Source organism: Triturus cristatus, chromosome 2_1, assembly GCF_964204655.1.
Source record: "Triturus cristatus chromosome 2_1, aTriCri1.1, whole genome shotgun sequence".
Classification (NCBI taxonomy): Eukaryota; Metazoa; Chordata; class Amphibia; order Caudata; family Salamandridae; genus Triturus; species Triturus cristatus.
In genome coordinates this window covers 962,403,835-962,425,780 of record NC_140581.1, presented here as the reverse complement: position 1 = coordinate 962,425,780, position 21,946 = coordinate 962,403,835, and the positions used below count along the sequence as shown (strand labels likewise).

The window sequence follows — 21,946 nt, the reverse complement described above, 5'->3', positions numbered from 1 at the left end:
CTCTGGGGTTTGTGAGGTTGCTGGCCACAAGAGATGCCGGGTTGGAGCAGGTTCGAGGGTCGACAGGCCGGTAGGGCTGGGGCCAAAGCAGTTTGTGTCTTCCTCTTCTTAGCAGCTGCAGGGCAGGTCTTCTTTTTCTAGCTCTTCTTCAGAATTTGGAATCTGGTATCTGGGGAAGAAAGGTTCAGGGTGCCCCTAAATACTAGATTTAGGGACGTTACAGGTAGGTGAAGGGCATGGGTCCCTGTCCTGGGGTGGGTACACCCCCTATCCTGCCTCTCTCCTGTGGGAGGGGGGCAGTAGCCTAATCCTGATAGGGTAGGGCTTCCCATCTTCAAGATGGCGAGAGCCGGAGATTTGCTTCACCTCGCCTCCCCCACCTGAGGGGTAGGGTTGGCAGGCTGGCACATCCCCTGTCATTATTTGGGGTTTCCGGCCAAGCTTCCCGCCAGAGTGGGGGGTTGCAGTGACCTGAGGCAGCTCAAAGAGGCGGCATGCCTTTGAAGCTTCCCCCTGCCCATCCTGGGGGAGGGGATTTAGCACCTCGCCCAGGATGTGCATTGTTGCAGGCCCAGGAGAGCAGGGGCTCTCCTACCCAGGGGTCCAGCAACATGTCTGCTGTGTGGCAGCCTAGGCAGCCTCAGAACAGACGTGGATTGAAGGTTAGGTTTTAGGGGGCATCTCTAAGATGCCCTCTGGGGTGCTTGGTACATTAAATCCCACACTGGCATCAGTGTGGGTTTAATGTGCTGAGCAGTTTGATACCAAACTTCTCAATCTTCAGTGTTGCTATTATGGTGCTGTGGAGTTCGTGTTTGACAAGCTCCCAGCACCATGTACTCTTAAATGGCAGCACTGCACTTACAGGCCCCAGGAATGGACCTGGGTACTGTAGGGGCACAGGGCTCATGCTCCTGTGCCCACACCACTGGCATAGGGCACCCAGCTAGAGGGGTGGCTGATGTATGCCATGGCAGTGTAGGTGATGGGCATGGCACACAGGGATGTGTGCCATGTCGACTCTTTGTTTTGTCTTGCACCCAGACACCCAGCCTGCAAGGGCAGTGTGTGTGTGTAAGGGTACAGGGCATCTAAGGGTGGCACAATGAGTGCTGCAGCCCTTAGAGGCCTTCCCTGGTCACAAGGCTCTGGGTACCTAGGGTACCATTTACCAGGGGCTGACATGTGGCCAGGGTTTGCCAATTTGGGTTTTGTGTTTTTAGGGAAGGAACATAGGCCCTGGGCACCTGATTGGCAGGAGTCCAGGGTACACTCAGTCAAAGTACATTCCGCAATTCAGCAAAAAGTGGGGGCATACCATGCAAGAAAGATGGCACTTTCTCACACCCATACATCCACTCACATACCCACACACAGACCCATATAGCCACTCACTTACCCTCTCACAGACCTGTATAGCTACTTACACACCCATTCACAGACCCATACATCCAATTACACACTCAGTGACAGCCACTCGCAAAACTGGTCACACACCCACTTACAGACCCATACAGCCACTCACACACCATCACTGATCCATACACCTACTCACACACCCACTCACAGATTCATATAGCTATTCACACATCCACTCACAGACCCATACAGCCAAACACACACCCAGTCACTGACTCATGCAGCCACTCACACACCTACAAAACCACCTACGCACCCACTAACGGACCCATACAGCTATTCACCCACCCACTCACTGACCCTTACAGCCATTCACACTCACTCTCTTACAGGTTACAGTTAAGACAATATTTTTTTAAACTAGGTATTCACTCAGAAACCAAAGGTTATAGTGACATTATAGATAGGAAATAGAACGGAAAAAACCTTTAAAATTCACTGAAAAAAACAAAGGCATACAGCCACTTACATACCCATTCACAGACCCATACAACCACTCACATACCCATACAGCCACTCACACAGCCACTCACCCATACAGGCACTAACACAGACACTCACTTACCCAACTTACTTATCCATACAGTAACTCATGCACCCTCTCACTCATCCATATAGCCACTCAGACACCCACTCACACATGGTCACACAGCTAGTCACATTATTTATATATGTTCGAGGCCTGTGGGCTGCTGAATTCATATCTGTGCATAGATCGCCGCCTAGTGTTGGGTCCGGATGTTTGCACGTTGTTGTCCTGGAAGAGTCTTCGAAGTATCCTGGGATAGGTGACTCCTCCCCTGGACCACAGTGCGCATGGGCATCCTCTCCATCCTCAGATTGTTTTTTTCCGCCATTGGGTTCGCATGTGCTTATCTTGACTAAAGTTAGGGAAAACATTTTCCAGGCCAAAAGGCCTTTAGTTCGCGTCGGCACTGTTCCCGATCGGTATCTTGTTAGTTTACTAACTTCCAGAACCAACTTTTTCGCATTTTACACGACCATCGACCCGTCATCGACGATGGAATCGAGGACACCATTCAAGTGGTGTCCTGTATGCAATGCGAAATATTCCCATATCGACGTCCATCCGGTGTGCAACAAATGCCTTTCACCGGATCACGACGAATCTACATGTATGGCCTGTGCCCGATTCCGATCCAAGAAGACTCTCCGGAATCGACGAGCAGCGAGATTCGAAGCGCAGCAAGCGGCACCGGCCCCGGCCAACATCTTCAGCGCCGAAGACGAAGATGTCGAAGACGTGGAGAACCTACCCTCCAGCCCCGCTTCCGAACACGACTCCGGATCGGAAGACGTCGAAGAACGACTCTTTTCCAGAGATGAAGCCGACACCGAGGTAGGAGACTACAATGAGGCCTTAGGGGCCGAAGAGAGTAGCTCCGGTGACGAGCAAGGCCTACCCGTACAGACTGAGGATATCCCAGTGCGCCAGTCTATGGCTCCGGTCGAGGGATCGCCTTCGGGCCTTACCCAAGACCTATCCCGCAGTTCTTCGGCCCCGCCCTCTGGCCCGGCCTCGGACATTCAGCGACAGCCATTACTACCCAAAACGGCTGGTTTCCCTTCTTCGAAACCGAAACCGAAACCGAAAGCTGTATTGGTTCACCAGAAACCGAAACCGAAAGTGACGCTGGTCGGATCGAGGCCCACCACACCTTCGACGCCAGCAAAACCCGTCGGCACCGACCGCACCAAACGAGACTTCGGTGCCGAGCTTGCAGCAGCCGACATCGGCGCCGACACACGGAAAAAGACCTTCGGTGCCACCAAACCTACTCGGCTCCCGGCACCGACACAATCGGCTCTGACCCCAAAGGTCAAACTGCCTGCTGCGTCTCACACCGCTTCGACAGCACCACCAAAGGCACACTCATCAAAGACGTCGACGGCCATTACCGCCCCTCGACTCGATGACTCACCGGCGCCGAAGAAGTCCACGCCCGCCTCTACGGAACCGGTCGGCGCAAAGGACTCGATGGCGCTCCAGGTGCGGCCCGTTGCTGCGCAACGCACCAAACACAAAGCAGTCCTCCAGGACACGTCAGGCTCCGAGCCGATAAAAGCTCCAACAGCCTCTTCGGCACCGGCCAACATCACTTTTGGCCTGCCGCCATCCACGGCCCCAAAACTGTTCCAAATAAGAACACGAGTCACCCACACCACGTTCACGCCTGCCGAACGCTCTCCTGCGGAGACGTCTCCATCACATATCATCGACGCCAACACCGGCAGGATGATGCTCCACAAGAGGAGAATAACTTCCGAGCCAGCTTTGGACTCCTACCGGATCCCGCTTAAGAAAAAGCTGCCAGTGGCTTCGGAACCAGTTCTTTACGAACCTCTCCATTCCTCTTACCGAGATCCACAGTCCTTCTCTCCCACACACTCCGACACAGACGTTTTGGAGGACTACATGGGTGACCACGTCCCCTACCCCGGAGAGATGGACCCTGAAGGCCAACAGGACCCTGACCAAGCTTGGGATGACCCTGTAGACTCTGGTGCACCTATGGATACACAGGACCCGCAACTCTATGGAGCAAAAACATCTCCCACAGAGGACACTGCCGCATTCAACGCCCTAATTGAACGTGCTGCGGCCAATCATGGTGTGCAACTCCACTCTGACACCGTCGAGGACGACTTTCTCATGGATACTTTCGCATCCTCAGAAAGGAATATAAAAACTCTACCCATGTTGAAGGGTGTCCTCAAACCAGCAAAGGACATCTTCAAAGAACCCACCAGGGCAAGAGTAATAAACCCCAGGATCGACCAGAAATACAGGTCGGCGCCTGGGGACCCTACCTACATTAGAGGCCAGTTACCTCTGGATTCCATTGTAGTTGCGAATGCTCGCAAACGGGCACACTCGCAAACAACAGGTGATGCTCATCCCCCGGACAAAGAGTCCAAGGTGCTAGAGACCTCCGGCAAACGGGTTGCGGCCCAGGCAGCTAACATATGGCGCATTGCCAATACTCAGGCGCTCCTCGCTCGCTACGATCGAGCACACTACGACACATTAGAACAATTACTCCAACATCTCCCTGACCAATTCAAAGAAGGTGCAGAGATCCTCATCAGGGAGGGACAACTCCTCACAAACGCATCCATTAAGTGCGCACTGGATGCCGCGGATACAGCTGCCAGAGCCATAAACACTAGCGTCATGTTGCGACGACACGCCTGGTTGCGAATCTCCGGATTCAAACCTGAGGTACAAAATAACATCCTCAACCAGCCTGTCAACCCCGACTACTTATTCGGGCCGGAGGTTGACACCACCCTAGAGAAAATAAACAAGGACACAGACACTGCAAAGTCCATGGGGGCTCTCCAAACGCAGTCGTTTCGGAGCGGGTCCTTTCGTCGCCCCGGAAATAGAGGAGCAGGTAGAGGACAGGGATCACAGCAAACCTACAACAAGGGCAACACACAAAGCACCTATGATAAAAACACCCGGGGTGGATATCGTGGCTCCAGCACAAAGGGCAGAGGACGCGGGTACGGCAACACCAGGTCCACCCCCAAGAACAAACAGTGACGCCCTCTCCCTTCCTCCCGACCACATAACACCTGTCGGGGGAAGGCTACAAAGGTTCCTGTCCACGTGGAACTCCATCACCACGGACAGGTGGGTCAAAGATATTGTCAAATACGGTTACTGCCTAAAATTAACCTCAACTCCACCCACAATACCTCCAAAACACCGTCCTATGTCCTCAGAGCACTTAACGCTCTTACAGCAGGAGGTGCTAAGTATGCTACTAGAAGGCGCAATAGAGGTCGTACCCGTCCACGAGCAAGGTACGGGGGTGTACTCCCTGTACTTTTTAATACCAAAAAAGGACGGGTCAATCAGACCTATATTAGACCTGAGACCCCTGAACCGCTACATTCTCTCCGAGCATTTTCACATGCTCACTTTACAGCAAGTCCTCCCGCTGCTCAAGCAGGGAGACTTCCTGGCCACGCTGGACCTCAAAGATGCGTATTTCCACATACCCATTCACCCCTCACACAAAAAATACCTCAGGTTCACTGTTCAGGGGCAGCACTACCAATTCAAAGTCCTTCCCTTCGGCGTGACAACAGCACCCAGGGTTTTCACAAAGTGCCTAGCTACTGTGGCGGCACATCTACGGAGGCAGCACATACACGTCTACCCTTACCTGGACGACTGGCTCGTTCAAGCAAAGTCAGCCCAGCAATGTGCCAGCCACATGTCCTGCACCATTCACCTCCTTCACAGTCTGGGGTTCTCACTAAATTACCCAAAATCCCATCTCCAGCCCGCACACGTACAACAGTACCTAGGTGCGACTATAGACACTCTGGCGGCCACAGCTCAGCCAAATTTAGTGAGAATCAACAGCATGCAAATGCTGATTTCCAAGTTCAAACCACAACACTCCCTTCCCGCGCGAGTGTTCATGCAGTTGATAGGCATGATGGCCTCCTGCATTTTCATAGTCCCACACGCGAGACTACATATGCGCCCGCTTCAGGAGTGCTTAGCACGTCAGTGGAATCAGGCTCAAGGACAGTTGAAAGACCTAGTGTTGGTGAGCGGTCGGGCATACAACTCTCTGCATTGGTGGAATCCACAAAACCTTTGCAAGGGCCGACCGTTCCAAGAGCCTGTTCCACAAATAATACTGACAGCGGACGCGTCTCTCCAGGGATGGGGAGCTCATGTACTCAACTACACAGTGCAGGGACTATGGACAACACAACAGAAGAAGATGCACATCAACCTTCTGGAATTGATGGCAATCTTCCTGGCAATGAAAGCATTCAAAGTACACTTGTGCAACAAAGTCGTGTTGATCCGGACGGACAACATGACCGCCATGTACTACATACAGAAGCAGGCAGGAACACACTCTCCACAGTTGTCTCATCTGGCTCAGAGCATGTGGAAGTGGGCCATTCAGAGGAACATGTTCCTCATGGCAGAACACCTCCCCGGCAAGGACAACCAGATGGCGGATCTGCTCAGCAGACACAGCCACCAGATGCACGAGTGGGAGTTACACCCATCAGTACTCCAACCGTACTTCCAGCAATGGGGTCATCCAGAGATAGACCTATTCGCCACAAGCGAAAACGCAAAATGCCAAAGCTTTGCCACCAGGTTCCCACATCCGCAGTCGCAGGGCAATGCGATATGGATGAACTGGTCCGGCAGATTTGCGTACGCTTTTCCCCCAGCACCACTGATACTGCTGGTGGCACGCAAACTCAGACAACACTCACTGACACTCGTCCTGGTTGCTCCAACGTGGGCACGCCAGCCATGGTACACCACCTTTCTCGAACTTTCCGTGGTGCCGCATCAAAGGCTGCGGATCAAACCCGCGCATTTGACGCAGAACCATGGAGAGATTCAGCACCCAGATCCGCAACAGCTGAACCTGGCAATCTGGCTCCTGAAGTCCTAGAGTTTGGCTACCTAAACCTGCCACCTGACTGTATGGACATCATTAAGGAGGCCAGGAGACCCACTACCAGAGCTTGCTATGCAGCCAAATGGAAAAGGTTCATCATTTATTGCAATAATAATGACATTAATCCACTAGACGCATCCATCCAAAACATAATTTGTTACCTCTTACACCTATACCGATGCAATCTGGCGTACACCTCTATACGTGTCCATTTGACCGCAATATCAGCCTATCTGCAGACCAGGCAGCACCTCTCTCTATTTAGAGTGCCTGCCATCAAAGCATTCTTGGAAGGACTCAAACGAGTCATTCCACCAAGCCACCCACCGGCTCCAATGTGGAACCTCAACTTGGTCCTCACACGCCTGATGGGTCCACCCTTTGAACCTCTACACTCATGCGAGATTAAATTCCTTACCTGGAAAGTAGCTTTCCTAGTAGCGATCACTTCTTTAAGAAGAGTTAGTGAACTCCAGGCACTAACCGTTCAAGAGCCATTTATACAGGTTCACGCCAACAGGGTCGTACTACGTACCAACCCCAAATTCATGCCCAAGGTGATATCGCAGTTCCACATGAATCAAACTATTGAACTGCCTGTTTTCTTTCAAAACCCACAGACTGTCGCAGAAAGAGCACTCCATACACTAGATGTAAAGAGGGCCCTCATGTACTATATCGACAGGACTAAAGTCTTTAGGAAAACAAAACAACTTTTCGTTGCCTTTGCCCCACACCACAAAGGTAACGCTATCTCCAAAGCAGGTATAGCCAGATGGATCGTTAAATGTATTCAAATTTGCTATCAAAAGGCTAAACGCACATTAACGATTCCCCCACGAGCCCACTCAACACGTAAGTTAGGGGCCTCCATGGCTTTCCTAGGAAACATTCCTTTGCATGATATATGTAGAGCAGCCACCTGGTCCACTACACATACATTTACCAAACACTATTGTGTAGATGTGCAATCACAACAGCAGGCAGCTGTAGGACAGGCTGTTCTCAAAACTCTTTTTCAGACCGCTGCAGCTGGCACTGGTAGCCGCCGCTAATAGAGGGCACTGCTATGTATTCTATGCACAGATATGAATTCAGCAGCCCACATGCCTCGAACTGATTATGCTACTTACCAGTATGCATCTGTTCTTGGCATGTAGGGCTGCTGACATTCATATCGCCCTCCTTCCTCCCCGGCGCCTGTAGCAGCTGCAGCTCTCAGAATTACTGTAAGCATGGTCATCACTTTCTGTATCTACTCCATCACTGCCACAATGGCGAAAAACAATCTGAGGATGGAGAGGATGCCCATGCGCACTGTAGTCCAGGGGAGGAGTCACCTATCCCAGGATACTTCGAAGACTCTTCCAGGACAACAACGTGCAAACATCCGGACCCAACACTAGGCGGCGATCTATGCACAGATATGAATGTCAGCAGCCCTACATGCCAAGAACAGATGCATACTGGTAAGTAGCATAATCAATACTTGTTTTTTGGTGGCCTGCATCCCAACCCCCCTTTTTTTCTCTCTCTGTTACGCTTTTAAATGTACCCCTTTCTTACTTACTACCCCATACACGTACCTATATTTGAGCTCTAAAAAAACCTTTAATACCCTTTCTAACCTGTGTCCTTCTCATCCCTGAACCCTAAAAATCCTTAATACCCTTACCCTTCCCTAAACCCTACAACCATAACGCCCTTACTAGCCCATACCTTTACCCACCCATGAACACTAAAAGATTCTTACTCCCTGTACCCTAACAATCCCTCAACCTTAAAGCCCCTTACTACTTCATACCTTTACTCAAACCCTTACCCTAAAAACCCTTACAACACCTTACTCTCTCTTGAACCCTGAAAACCTCTTTCTACCCCTTACCCATCACTACACCCTAAAAACCCAATTAAAATACTTACTACCGTGAACCCTTACCCATCCCATAACTCGTAAATCCTCTTTTCTTAAAGGACAAAATAATTGAATTTTCTTTTAAAAAAGAAAATCCTACTTGGTAACGTACTGTGTGGTAAAGTACCAAACAATAACCTGAGTGGTACTTCCCTGCTTGGTAACATCCTGAACGGCGAAGACTGTATACCGCTTGGGACAGAATCTTTGCCTCTTTCTAAAGCTAGACAAGTTTACCCTACTGTTTGAAGCCCCGCAGCTATAGGAAGTGGCCATGGCAGAGTGGCAGGTCGCGATGGAAGTCTGGCAGTATACAATACGTTATTAATTTGCCAATCAAATCTATCATGCTGACATCCGCCTCCATCCAGACTTGCCACTATTGACCTGTTATCAGGTGCTCCAGAAATGCTTAATATTCAATTAAAGGATTAAGGGGCACCGGAGCGTATATGCTTCATTTAATCCCCAAAGGAAAGATGTTTGTTTAAAAAATAAATAAAGGGCCATAATAATCCCCTCTGCAGTCAACAATATCGAAGACTCTCAAGAAGTACTGGTGCAGTGCAGTCGATGTTGTGCTACGGCCAGAGCTGTCGACTTTTGAACTGGTGAACCAGGTTCGAGCCTTGGCTTAACATCCTGTGATTCCTGGCAAATCACTTAATTACCCCGTGCCTAAAAAATAATGTAATATTGTGTAATATAACTGGTGCTCAGGTTAACTGCTCCAATACCTTTGCGTCGAGTTTGCGCTAAATATGTAAAGCAAAATGTAAAGTGGCAAAAAACTGTAGTGAGTCACTTAGCTTGATGGGAATTCCGAGTGTTCAAACCAAAGGTCCAGTTGCACAGTACTATGCATTAGATATTCTAACTCATGGCCTTGACGTTATAAAACTCATGTTTCTAATCCAGTGTCTCTCTGGATATCAATCTTTGAGTTTTCTTCCGACATGAAAATGCAAGCTTAATCTAGTCATAAATATATCCTGTCTTAGAGTGACCAGAGAGCAAAACTATTTCTGTATTTTTGTCAGGTAATGAGAGTGAGAGAGCAACTTCTCATCTTGAAATCTCTCATGAGAAGGAAGTGTTGGCTTTTGGGTGCTTTGGCCATTAGAACTGGTATATTTTTAGTTAGAAGCCTACCAGCACAGCTGTCTGGTTTGCTTGCGACTTGTTTTGGGTATTCTGAAAGCTTTCCTGGGAATGCATTTCGCCCATTGCTTACTATTGGCTTTGTGGTTTATAACTAGTGCTCCCAGTTTTATGATATTTCTTTTTTAACATTTCCATCTGTATTTATCCATATTTATTTTTTGGTAATTTTATCTGTATTTATCAACATTTATTTGTGTCGCAAGCTAAAAAATACGCTGCATCTTGTATTTTTCCACATTTATTTAAATTAACATGCATACTTTGTCGGCTGAGTCCATAGTGAGAAAGAATAAGCAGCCTGGCAAACTGTCAGTTTCGTGAAGGATATGTTCAACCCCTGGAATATAGTTCACAATCCCAGGTGTCTTCCCTTCCTAGTCAAGGCACTTAATAGTAATATCTCCATCAGAATCCGGGGTAAAGGATAAGACACAGTAGATGCTGGTTTGGAATGGCAAATACCACGGCTTCGGACCTTAACAGAACTACTGCTTGCTATTTTTGACAAAGCAAGAATAATGTCCATTGTCTGAAAGAAACATTTCTTCAATTACAAATGTAATGCATTTAAGACACTTGGTCACTCAGGGCTTTTTTGTGTGTACAGAGATTTCATTTTGTTTCCTTTTATGCGTGGTATATTCATATTTTTCTACAACGGTGTAATCTAGCACTGTGTGAAGGCTTACTTTGTCTACGAGGGCAACAGAACTGCTCATGGCATCAGGCATATTTTACCATGGTCCTCTTTCCTCATTTACGTGTTACAAAGATAAAGACAGCGAACTCATCCAAAACAGAGTTGGAAGGGAGACCTTGCCAAGGCTGTCCCATTTCACTGGCATCTCAACAACACAGAGGGCCAAAGCAGCCCACAACCCTCATACCTAAGTGGAGAAGTGTGGCTCAGGGGTTAGAGACGGCAGACCCGGAAGCTGAGATCGGTCCTGGACCAGGGTTCAATTCCCCGCCTCGGCGGGTCTTGGGCTAAAAATTCCACGGACTCGATAATTCTCGCCCCGGTGCCTCCTCGACTCACGGGTTCACACTCTGCGACTCTGGGCAATAGCTTGCTTAATCTCCACAACGGCCCCTCGCGGCGGGATGCCTGACTTTCACCTTGTGGATACCCTGCTATCTCACAGGGGAATACCAGGACGGGTTCCCTAAGCAAGCGCCGGGAAACCCACAGCGGGTAGCTGTGCGCTATATAAGCTCAACTACATTTACATTTATTTACATACCTACACAGCCTTCCTTTGGCCAAGGTCAGTAAAGTGGGGCTACGCATGCTGTTATACTGCTGTCGCCAAACTCCTTCCCCATCTCATACAACAAAAGGTTGCTGGGGCTGCAGCCGATGTCCTGGGGTGTTTTCACACCTCTTAATGGACATTGGCTGCTTGCATGAGCACCATAGCGAGAGGCGCTGGAGGGTCTCTGCAGACACGGCCCTCCCAGCTGCACTTGTTCACCTCTCTCCAGAGCAGCAGTAGTTTCAGATTTTTTTCGCAGCCCCTGTGCCCCTCTGACACAGATTTTATAGAGGAGCACAGAGGCAGCAAGAGCATTTGTTTAGCCAGTATTTTCCTGTTTCTGTATATAAATACAGACACACGTTTTCTGCCTGTATTTATATGTAAAAATCCTTTTAAATGGAAAACCGGAAGCCTTATTTATAACTCACAGTTGCTTGTTTTCTGTCTGCTGGCTTTATTTACTTAAAGGCTGTCCAGCTTGAGCTCGTCCCTCCGTGAGCAACCCTTGTTTACTTTATCCTTCTGAGTACTCGCTTTCGTGAAACGGGCCTTTAAATCTTTTTCTTGTCACGTTTGCTGTGCATTCAAAGACCAAAGTCAAATTTCAAGCTTTGTATTCCGAGGGAGTTTGGTGTTTGTTTTTCATTCTCTGACTTCAAAGTGAGAAAATGTATGTTACAATCCTGCTAAGTACCCATGTGAGAGGAGAGGGTGTAGGGTGTTAAATTAAATGGGGTTGGCAAAGGTGGGTACACCGCTCCACCTATCTTGGTTTTCCCACCGATTCTCCCTCCCAAAGTGGGTGTTAGAACCGGTGGGGGCCAGATGTTGGGAGCAGCGAATGTCTGGGTCAGCTCACAAAGGCAGCAAGCTTTTGAAGCTTCCCCTTTGTGGACCCTGCCCATTCTGAGGGAGGAGGCTTGGCACCTCCACCCAGGATGTACTTTGTTTCAGAACCCAGAGAGCGGGAGGCTCTCGACCCAGGAGTCCAGAAACATGTCTGAGGGTTGCAGCTGGTGAGCAGCCAGTCATCTAGAGGTAGGTCGTTTTTTAGGAGGAATCTCCAAGATGCCCTCTGAGTGTATTTGGCATTAAATTCCACACTGGCATCAGTTAATGTGCTGAGATGTTTGCTACCAAACTTCCCAGGTTTCAGCAGAGCCATCATGATGCTGTGGAGTTTGTAATGACAAACTCCCAGACCATATACTCGTTATGACTTTACTGCATTTACATTGTCTAAGAATGGACACTATAGGGGTACAGGGCTTATGCACTTGTACCCTCACCAGTGGTATAGTGCACCCTGCTAGACGGGTGGCTTACCTATGCCATAGGCAGTGGATTGTAGACATGGCACACAGGAATGTGTGCCATGTCGACTCTTCACTTTTCTCTGCATCAAAACAAGCAGCCTGCAATGGCAGGGTGTGTGTTAAGGTGCAGGACCTCTAGGGTGGACCAATATGTGATGCATTCCTTAGAGGCCTTCTCTGGTCTCAGTGCCCAGGGACCTCATGGTACCTTTTACAAGCGACTTAAATGTGGCCGCAGAGTTGCCAATTGGGTTTGCAACAGTACAGTTTTAGGGAAAGAACATAGATATCTGGTTGGCAGGAACCCAGAGCACACTTAGTCAAAGAGCATCAACATCAGGCAAAAAGTGAGGGGCAACCATGCAAAAAAGAGGTATTTTCCTACACAACGCACTCTACTCTACCCCAATCCACTCCTCCCCACTCAGATCTACTACGATCTTGCCCAATTACCCACTCCAATCTAGCCAAATCTATCCCACTCCAATATAGCCGACTCCACACCGCTCCATAGCCCAAACTACCCCATCCCAGTCTAGCCCTATGTACCCCACTCCAATCTAGCCCAATGCACCCACTCCAACCTAGCCCAATCGACCCCACTTTAACCTAGCCAAATCTGCCTGCTCCGCTCCACCCCACTCTAGTCCAATTACCCCATTCCAGTTCAATCTGTCCCTCTCCACTTTAAACCACTCTACCCCAGTCTACCCCCCTCTTCCCCAGTCTACCCCACTCCACTCTACCCCAATCTACCCCACTCCACTCTACCCCACGCCACAACACTAACTTATTGCCATTCTGAACAGCAGCCTTACTGGTGTAAAACATGGCTAAAACACATTTCCAAAGCTAATAGCTCTCCATACGTTAGGCCTATTGGCTTTTATATGCTTGTTTACTAGTGGTTTGCTACATTAGCTTTCTCGGTAGGAACACTTAGATGTATTTTCTTTGCTGCCGCCTAGTGTTCAAACGTTGTAGGTTTGAGCAGTATTGCCTGGTCTGAGATGTTATATAGCTAAGTACATATTCAGAGTAAATTCAATCCTTAGCACTATCCCCATAAATATAGTCCGTTTAGTTCATTCAGTTTCCCCATTGAGTTGCTACTACTCTGAATAGCATCTATTTCCTTTTTTCGCGAATCCATTCTTAGGAGTTTTCTCATTTAGTTTCCTTATTCTTTTTTCTCCTGGTGTGGACTCCAGGCAGTGCTGTAGTGGATCCCACACCTTTTCTTTTAATACTAATGAGGAAGGGGTAACCCAAGCTCCCTTTGACTCACCCTGCTCTCCTGTTGAGACTTTTGAATTTGCTTTCGCATTGTGTTCCATCACCTTGATACATTTGAATTTTCAAATTTTCCTTTTTGTTCAATTTTTGGTCTACATTCTTTGCTTGTTGCACAGCACAGTTCCTACCACTCTTCACATGCTTGTTTGTCTTCTCCCGCACATCACTCAACTAACTCCCTGTCATCTTCCTACCTTCTCTTCCTATTTTTCTCCACTAGGTCCATTTTCCTCCATAAGTGCTGTTCTTACACACTGTGTATCTGAAATTATCATTGGGCACTCTCTCTACACTCGCATTTAAGTTTTGTTTTCACATTGTGTGTTACTTGCAGAGCAAGGACGTGTTTTGCAAAGAAAAAAGTGCCTAACTTACTATATGAAGTGAGGTTTTCAATGGGATTGGGAATAATTCAAAGTTGCACTTTTCAATAATTCAATGCAAAATACCAGACCCTGCAACTGACCTCCAACTGTAGATGGCACAAGAAATAATGATTTTTTTTTTAGAGCTTTATTGTGGTATTGGAACAATTGAGAGTTTGGGCTTTGAATGTACCCTTTGCTGGAGAAAGGGCTGCTTGATGACTTTTCATAATCTCACAGAGAACAGTCACATAACCCTTTTCAATTTTTGTTTTACTGTAGCTAAATTATTCCTGTCATGTTCTGAGACTTGTTTTCACATTTGCATGGTCAGTCAACATGAGGGGGCCACGTTCGGGCTCTTAAGACAAAATTGCCTTCTTGTTGCTACTCAAGTCCTTGTGTGACCTTTGCCACAGTATGTAGTTAATAGTTTTCCATCCTGTTTGCAAGGTACTACCAGCATTTTCTGAGACTGCTCTCTTTGATTTCTTCAGTGTGATCTTGAAGTTGTTTTTTTGCTCATTCTTTCTTTGTTGCACCATTGATTGAAATACAAAGCAAAAGCATTTTGATGAAAACAAAAAAATAAAAGCAAGGCCAGAAATAAATGATTCAAAAGAAGAAAAAAAATTACATCATGGTCTCCCTTCTAGGTTAATGAAAAAGTTTTATCTAGGTTTTATGGTTTGGGTTGGTAAATCGGGAAGAACTGCTGCTTTTGCATCTGTTGGGAGTGTTTTACTATCATTTGCAAACTTGTTAATGATCATGGTAAACTACGGACACCTGATCAACAGTAGGTTGCGCTCTATAAACTGAAAAGGGACTCTGTACTAGTTCAGTAACTAACTGGGCCCTCTTCAAGACTTCACGTTTATACCTTTTCACTAGGGATTCCACTTTGGCTGCTTGAGGTTGATGGACTCCAAAATTTGTTTGAGTACTCCACCTAATAATTTGATACATTGTTTATTCTTTCCCTACCTAAACTCTCCCTCTTGCTCTAATTCCAACACTCCCACACCACAATGCCACAACCAGCTTTCAAACGTTTGGGATTACCCCAGTTTCCATAACTTCAGTGCAGCATGTGGCCTACCCTCCCTGTGCTGTGGTAGATTTTGGTTACTCCTAAGAGGTTTCCATGTTGTCCTTCATTGACAAAGCACAGCAGTCTTCGAAAATCAAATAAAGGGCTGTTAGAACTGTTAGGGCCTTGCCTTTGTGTGAGCGACCCAGAGGTCATCTTCTAGCACCTAACTTGGGCCACTGCAAGCGTACTATACCCTTAGTTCCAGCAGCCTTAATCCACCCCCCTAAAAACTATGTGCCCTTATTAACGGGTCATCCTCTTCCCTTTATCATGCTGGATTAATGCTCTGACTTCTTGCCGTAAATGGGTTGAAATGGGTTCTGTTGTCTGAGGATATTCTTCTCTTTAGAATTATGTGCTTTAAAAATGACCAGGTAATTTGATGTTATGAAAACCTGTCTACAGTAACAATGCATTTCTTGTCTCTCTTATATCCTCTTATCCTTATCCAAGGTGGGAGATCGGATTGTCAGCATCTGTGGAACATCAACGGATGGCATGACCCATTCCCAGGCTGTTGGAATATTAAAGACTGCCACTGGCTCTATCCAACTGCAGGTAACCTACATCCCTCTAGTGATCTCTGATCCAATTAAGTAGCAGTTTGAAACATTAAAATTTAAGGCTGTCTTGCAAATCACATTGACAAAGCTTTCCAAATTCAATGTGCATTTTATTTACAGACCTGGACATTGTAATCCAAGAAATACTTTGATTAACTTCTTTTTCTGTAATTATTCCAATGTAAGCCATGGTTTTGCATCAGCCAATTTCATGTTTTCTTGCACTCAATTTCCAGATGTGACAGTGGCCAACTTCTGACTGTGGAGGGAGTTTTACTGCAATTGTCTTTAGCTCTACAGATTCAAAGGTCATTATTTACCACGGAAAATAGACTGCCTCTGGTATTTGGTTTTTATGCTATATTTATACCAACTAGGTATTCATATTGCCTTCATTGAGAAGGTGGGCGTCCCATTGCAGTGTCCTCTACAGTGACTAATAACAGAAGAGCTAAGCGGCACTGACAAATACAATGAGCAGTTAATTTATACTGTATATCAAGCGAACGTAACAATCCCAAGAACAAATTCTTAACACAATTGCCCCTCTAAAAAATGCACCTTTTATTGCACAAACATATTTGGCGTTCTTTCAATTCACAACCATGACTTTGCTCTGAACTCTTCTCTTGAGAAACTTAGACTCAGTAGAAAGAGCAGCCATGAAGTAAAAGATTAAACACTTCTCTTACCACCTCTTACCCCCCCTTAATCAATTTTATAAAGTACATTTGTGAAATATGTCACGTGTTTTAATTTTGTTTTGGGAAAACACAAAATGAACTTTTCATAACAGGTACTATACTTCGGATATATTGCTAAAATGTATGCCTTACATTGACCATCGGAGCATAGAGTTTTGAGCCAGGTGCTAATAGAGTGTTTATGTGAGAAATATGCACAGCAAACACACCAGGGTATAGTACCTGAACAAATGTAGGTACTTTTTGAAGGAATAAATGTTTGATTTAGTCACATATGCCATAAGGTATGAGTAAGTGCGGTGTTCCTTCCTCCTATACATTAACAAGGCATAAGTACGTTCTCTATCACTGTAAAGAGATCTTTTGTATTGAGCTTTACAAGCTTAAAAGGTGTAATTGTTCCAGCTTCATTCATGTCTCCCAGTTTTAGAAGTGAAGTCCTATGTCCTTATGGTCATGCCTTCAATTTGCTTGACACAACTCTTGTCTTAAACATTTTCTGCATCCCTTTCTCTAACCCTCACTCCGGCATCTGACGTAGCAGATGCGGAGTTTGCTCCTTCTCCTTCCTAGAAGCGAAGCCATGGAAAGAGCTAACCCTTTCATCTACAGACTGCCCCATCTCTTTCAGAGTTCTGTAAGTCCCTGAACCTAGCTATTCGGCTAATCAACTGGACCCTGCCAGTGCCTGGATACCTTCACGGAAGATAAGAAGCACTTTACAAATCTGTTGATTGATTGATTTCTGCCTTCCTTATTTCTTTATGTCTTCATTACAATAGACCTAATGTCTGCTAAAAGAGTCATCTGTTTCCTTGCAAATCAGTAATGAGTCTCAATCTGCTGGTTCTGTAATCTTACTGAGGAGTCATAGGTAAATCAAAACATCGTTCTTGGGGAATTTGCAGGCGATTATAGTCCTTCTCAAGCGCTGACTCAAGTTTCATGTTTATCCAGTTTTAGTCTTTTCTTCCTGACACTGCTCTCACGCATGACCTCTTTTCCAAAGTTGTAACTTAAACTGTGCAAAACTATGGATTTTCGTGTCCATTTTCTAATTCTTCATACACTTTGCTGATCACTAAAAGAGTGAACATGTTTACTCCTCATCTGCAGTTGTGAAATCGCTAACTTAAAGCCAACCCAAGTCATTTGCTTATACCCTGACATTTCTCCTGTCCTCCCCATTCGTTCAGAAGTCAAACAATCTGCAGCATACATCTGGTCAAAGCTACAACAATCTACTTCAACATCACTTATTTTCACTGCCAATCTCTGCCTATTGTCCTCAACTCGAACATTGTTCAGTTGTGGTCTTCCCGTACAATAGCCTACAATGTTGCATCTTTCATCCACTACTAATCTTGCAGACCAGAACCTGGAGCTTCCCACTGTCAGAGCCTAGATTGGTGACATACCTATATTCTTATCTTGCAGCCCAGGCTTTTGTGAACAGTAGGCTTACTCACTGCCACAACAGGTTTGGCTGTTCGACAGATAGTCTTTCCTTTTTTTCTAATAGGTGTTTGCCATAGAGATAAATTCATAATGGACAAAATGACTGTGAGGTAACCAGGCATCCTTACTGCAAGGCAGACCTAAATTATTGTACTTTTACAAATAAGCTTGACGCTTTGTTTGAGGGTCTTGCGATATTATGCAGTATTTTTTCCAAACATGTCATTGTGCATTATAGCGAAACACTCAACCGTGGTTTCATCTCTTTGAAGGACCTATATTCTTGTCTTGCAGCCCAGGCTTTTGTTAACAGTAGGCTTACTCGCTGCGACAACAGGTTTGGCTGTTCAACAGATAGTCTTTCCTTTTTTTCTAATAGGAGCTGCCATAGAGAGAAATTCATAATGGACACAATGACTGTGAGGTAACCAGGCATCCGGACTGCAAGGCAGACCTAAATTATTGTACTTTTACAAATAAGCTTGACGCTTTGTTTGCGATATTATGCAGTATTTTTTCCAAACATGTCATTGTGCATTATAGCTAAACACTCAACCGTGGTTTCATCTCTCTGAAGGACATTGGTTCAGATAGCCTGTGGTTTAGTTAGGTGCTGTTTTGCAAACCTAAGCCATATATTAATGTTCTTCTGGGAGTGAAGGGTTTTTACTGGCTGTCATTCCATTAAAGCCATACTTGTTCAGTCTATTCTTCATTTTAGAATCATGAACTCAACATTACCATACTGGCTGAGGCCTGTAGATCCTCACATATAGCTTTGGGATTCTCAAAGAGCAACATGTGGTCTAATCTTGGGATGAATTTGCTGGGACTCCCACCTCTGCATGGATTGACAAAAGTCTTGAACTTGAGTGTAATAAGATTCTAACATCCAAACCTTGGATAGACAGAGGTATAAAACAAGGGTGCGTGTTGGCCCCGACCTTATTTAAAGTATACCTGGCAGACTTGTGCTCTCAACTGGATTTCACCAGTTCCTATCCTCCAAAGCTCGATCATCAACTAATAACTTCACTACTTTACACAGATGGCATTGGTTTATTGAACCTTTCTGGCTTAGGTTTGCAAAATCTATTAACATTCCTCCACCAATTTTGCTTGACCAGTGAGTTATCTATCAACCTTGAGAATACAACAGTAGTCATATTTGGCAAATGGATAATGAAGAAATAGACATGGCATTGCTGGGGAAGCCTATTGGGCAGAAGTGGAAACTACAAGTAAATAGGTGTATGGCTCCAGGACAGCTGGTCCCATCGACCGCATTTATATACACTGAAAGCAAGGGTGACTTCACAAATCTCAGCACTCCAAGTCCTGGCAACCAAATTGTAAAGTCCAACCTGGCAGCCACCTCTTACAGTGATTAAGGCAAAGCTCCTACCAATGTTTACATACGGCCTGGAAATATTCCCCAGAAAGTTTGCATTGCTCAGAGCAAAGTCTTTCCCCTCATCTTTCTACTGCCGCAGAGCACCTCTCTGGCTCAAATCAGAGTAGAATTTGGCCTCCAGGATCAAGAACTGAGACTAGAGGGTTCTTTTCACAAATATGCATCCCTGCCGAGGTAAGCATACCCAAACTCACTTAAAGTCTTGTTATGGCAAGAAATTAAATCCAAACTGCCCCCAAATCCAAATTCGTGATCAGAGAAAATCGCAGTGTCAGTTATACACCTGAAAGCGGAACAATCTTTGCAAAATACCCTACCTCACATGGCTTTTAAGCCAGGACTAAACAAACAAATCAAGCAGCTTTCCTGGCTCGAAAACAAAGCAAATTTAGACTGCACATCCATGCATGGATGACCATTAATACATCAAGGCACCCACAGCACAGTCCTACATAAAAGCCTACTTAAGAAAGCATATCGTAAAATAGGAGCTCCAAGTCAGATTCAAGCTTTTTCCTCCACTCAATGCCATTCTAAAATGGCTCCAACCTACAAAGGACGAGTGCAGGCTTTGACAATATCCTTGGGAAGAATTCTAGTACATACTATGCATATTCCCAGTTTTATTACCTTGGAGCAAAATCTATCTTTGAAACATCTTCAGTTCAAACGTCATTAGATCTTGCCGCCAAGCAATTTTGTTCTGCCTGAAGGGTTCGACTCCACAAACCTTGGCATACTTTGTAAAATGTATTTTAAAGGCGGACTCTCTCATCAAACAGTCCACACCCAAATCCACAGGAACCAGAATGGAGCATGCATATAACACACTTTTATCACTGACCTTTCAACTCCATTTATTATTGGAACAAAACTTGACAAATGCCAAATGCACTGCACTTTAGCAACTCATCACACATCAAGCCCAGCAGATATTATGCACTTTGGCTCTTGCAACAAAACAAAGTGTCGATTTCAGAATGCATACTGCTAGGACTCGCTTGGACTCTGTAGCAAACACCCCTCTGTCGCATACCATCTCAACGGAAGCACAGCACTGCAGCACTTTATTTTTGTTGGTTTTTGACCAGGAACTTTTTTAGCCCACTATGACGATCTTAAACTCTTTTTAACTTCTCTTTCTTCCGATTTTTACAGTTCATGATGTACCTAATGTACTGAATATGCTTTTTCACTCCATTTTAGTAGTTGATTTGAGTGGTTTTTATTAATTATGCAAATAAAGTATTTTCTTTCATAACAAACATGTAATTGTACAATATAGCCTAAGAACTCAACTTTGGTTTCATCTCTCTGGAGGACATTGCTACAGATAGCATTTGGTTTAGTTAGGTGCTGTTTTGCTAACCTAAGCCATAAAGTAGGGCTCATTTGGAGTGAAGGGTTTTTTACTGGCTGTTATTCCATTAAAATGATACTTATTCAGTCTAGTCCTCATTTTAGAATAATGAAATCATTATTTACAATATTGACTAAGGCCTGTAGAGCCTCAGACATAGCTTTGGGATTCTCCTGGGGTGAATTTGCTGGGAATTTCCTATATCTTTGGTGCAGTTGAACGAATCTTCACAAAATGTTCCAAAAAAGTGTCAAGTTAGGTCTTTTTGTGCATGGGAAGTTTCTGGGTGATTCGTCAAGCGGGCGCTGAGAATAAAGGGGGGGGGGTCAAAAAAAGTGTGTTTCCCATATTAATTCTAGTAAGGCTTTGAACAAGACTAGAGCCCGAATCGATGTAAGGAATTACACTAAATTTGGCAGAAAGATAGATTTGTTTACGCAGATCACGCTTTCAGTTACTTGGTGTAAATATGTTCAGTAGATTGTGAGAAATTACAGGAAATCCAAATTTGTATATCTACGAACACAAAGTCTTCGCGAATAATAATGTGCTCATGCAGAGCTCTGATTGGCTGCCAACACTTCAACCAGGAAGTGTTGGCAGTCATCTTGGGGCTCGGCTTCATCTGAGTCTATAAAAAAACATGAAAAAAGAAAAGGGGGCAGGGTAGGAATAACATGACTCCATAGCTCTGGTCTTGGGTTCCCAAAGGGGCCCGCCACAGCAAAAAACGTTACGGCTCCCGCCGAACCACAGCAAACACTCCGCTTTCAGCAAGCGAGAGCATTAAAAATGCTCTTGCTTGCTGGAAATAATGCAGAATTGCTTTTACACACAGGGAGCTGCCATTTCAGCAGCTCCCTGTGTGTGAAAGCAATGTCAGCTCCCACAGGAGGTGGGGAGCTGGCAGGCATCACAGGGGGGCATTCAGGCTCCCCAACAGTCCCAGTGGAGACTGGGTGCCCTAAGGGGGAGCCAGCAGACATGGCCGGCCCCGGGTATGGGTTCGGAGCTGAAATCAACCCGTTGAGGGGGGCCGCACAGCACCCTCCACCATTTGAGCAAGCTTGGGCCCCAGGGTATGGGGTCCCTTGGACTGAAATCGCACACCCCCTTCCCGTAAAAGTAGTTAAAAATTAT

The 21,946-nt window shown here is 45.9% G+C and overlaps 1 protein-coding gene across 1 annotated transcript in view; it reads left to right on the top strand.

Moving 5' to 3' along the window:
- Nucleotides 1–21,946, top strand: part of MPDZ (multiple PDZ domain crumbs cell polarity complex component) — a 798,673-nt gene that overhangs the window by 721,352 nt on the left and 55,375 nt on the right. Inside the window, exon 47 of the mRNA XM_085633687.1 lies at nt 15,761–15,865. Within this exon, the coding sequence (XP_085489813.1) occupies nt 15,761–15,865 (105 nt within the window). The remainder of the gene's footprint in view (nt 1–15,760; nt 15,866–21,946) is intronic.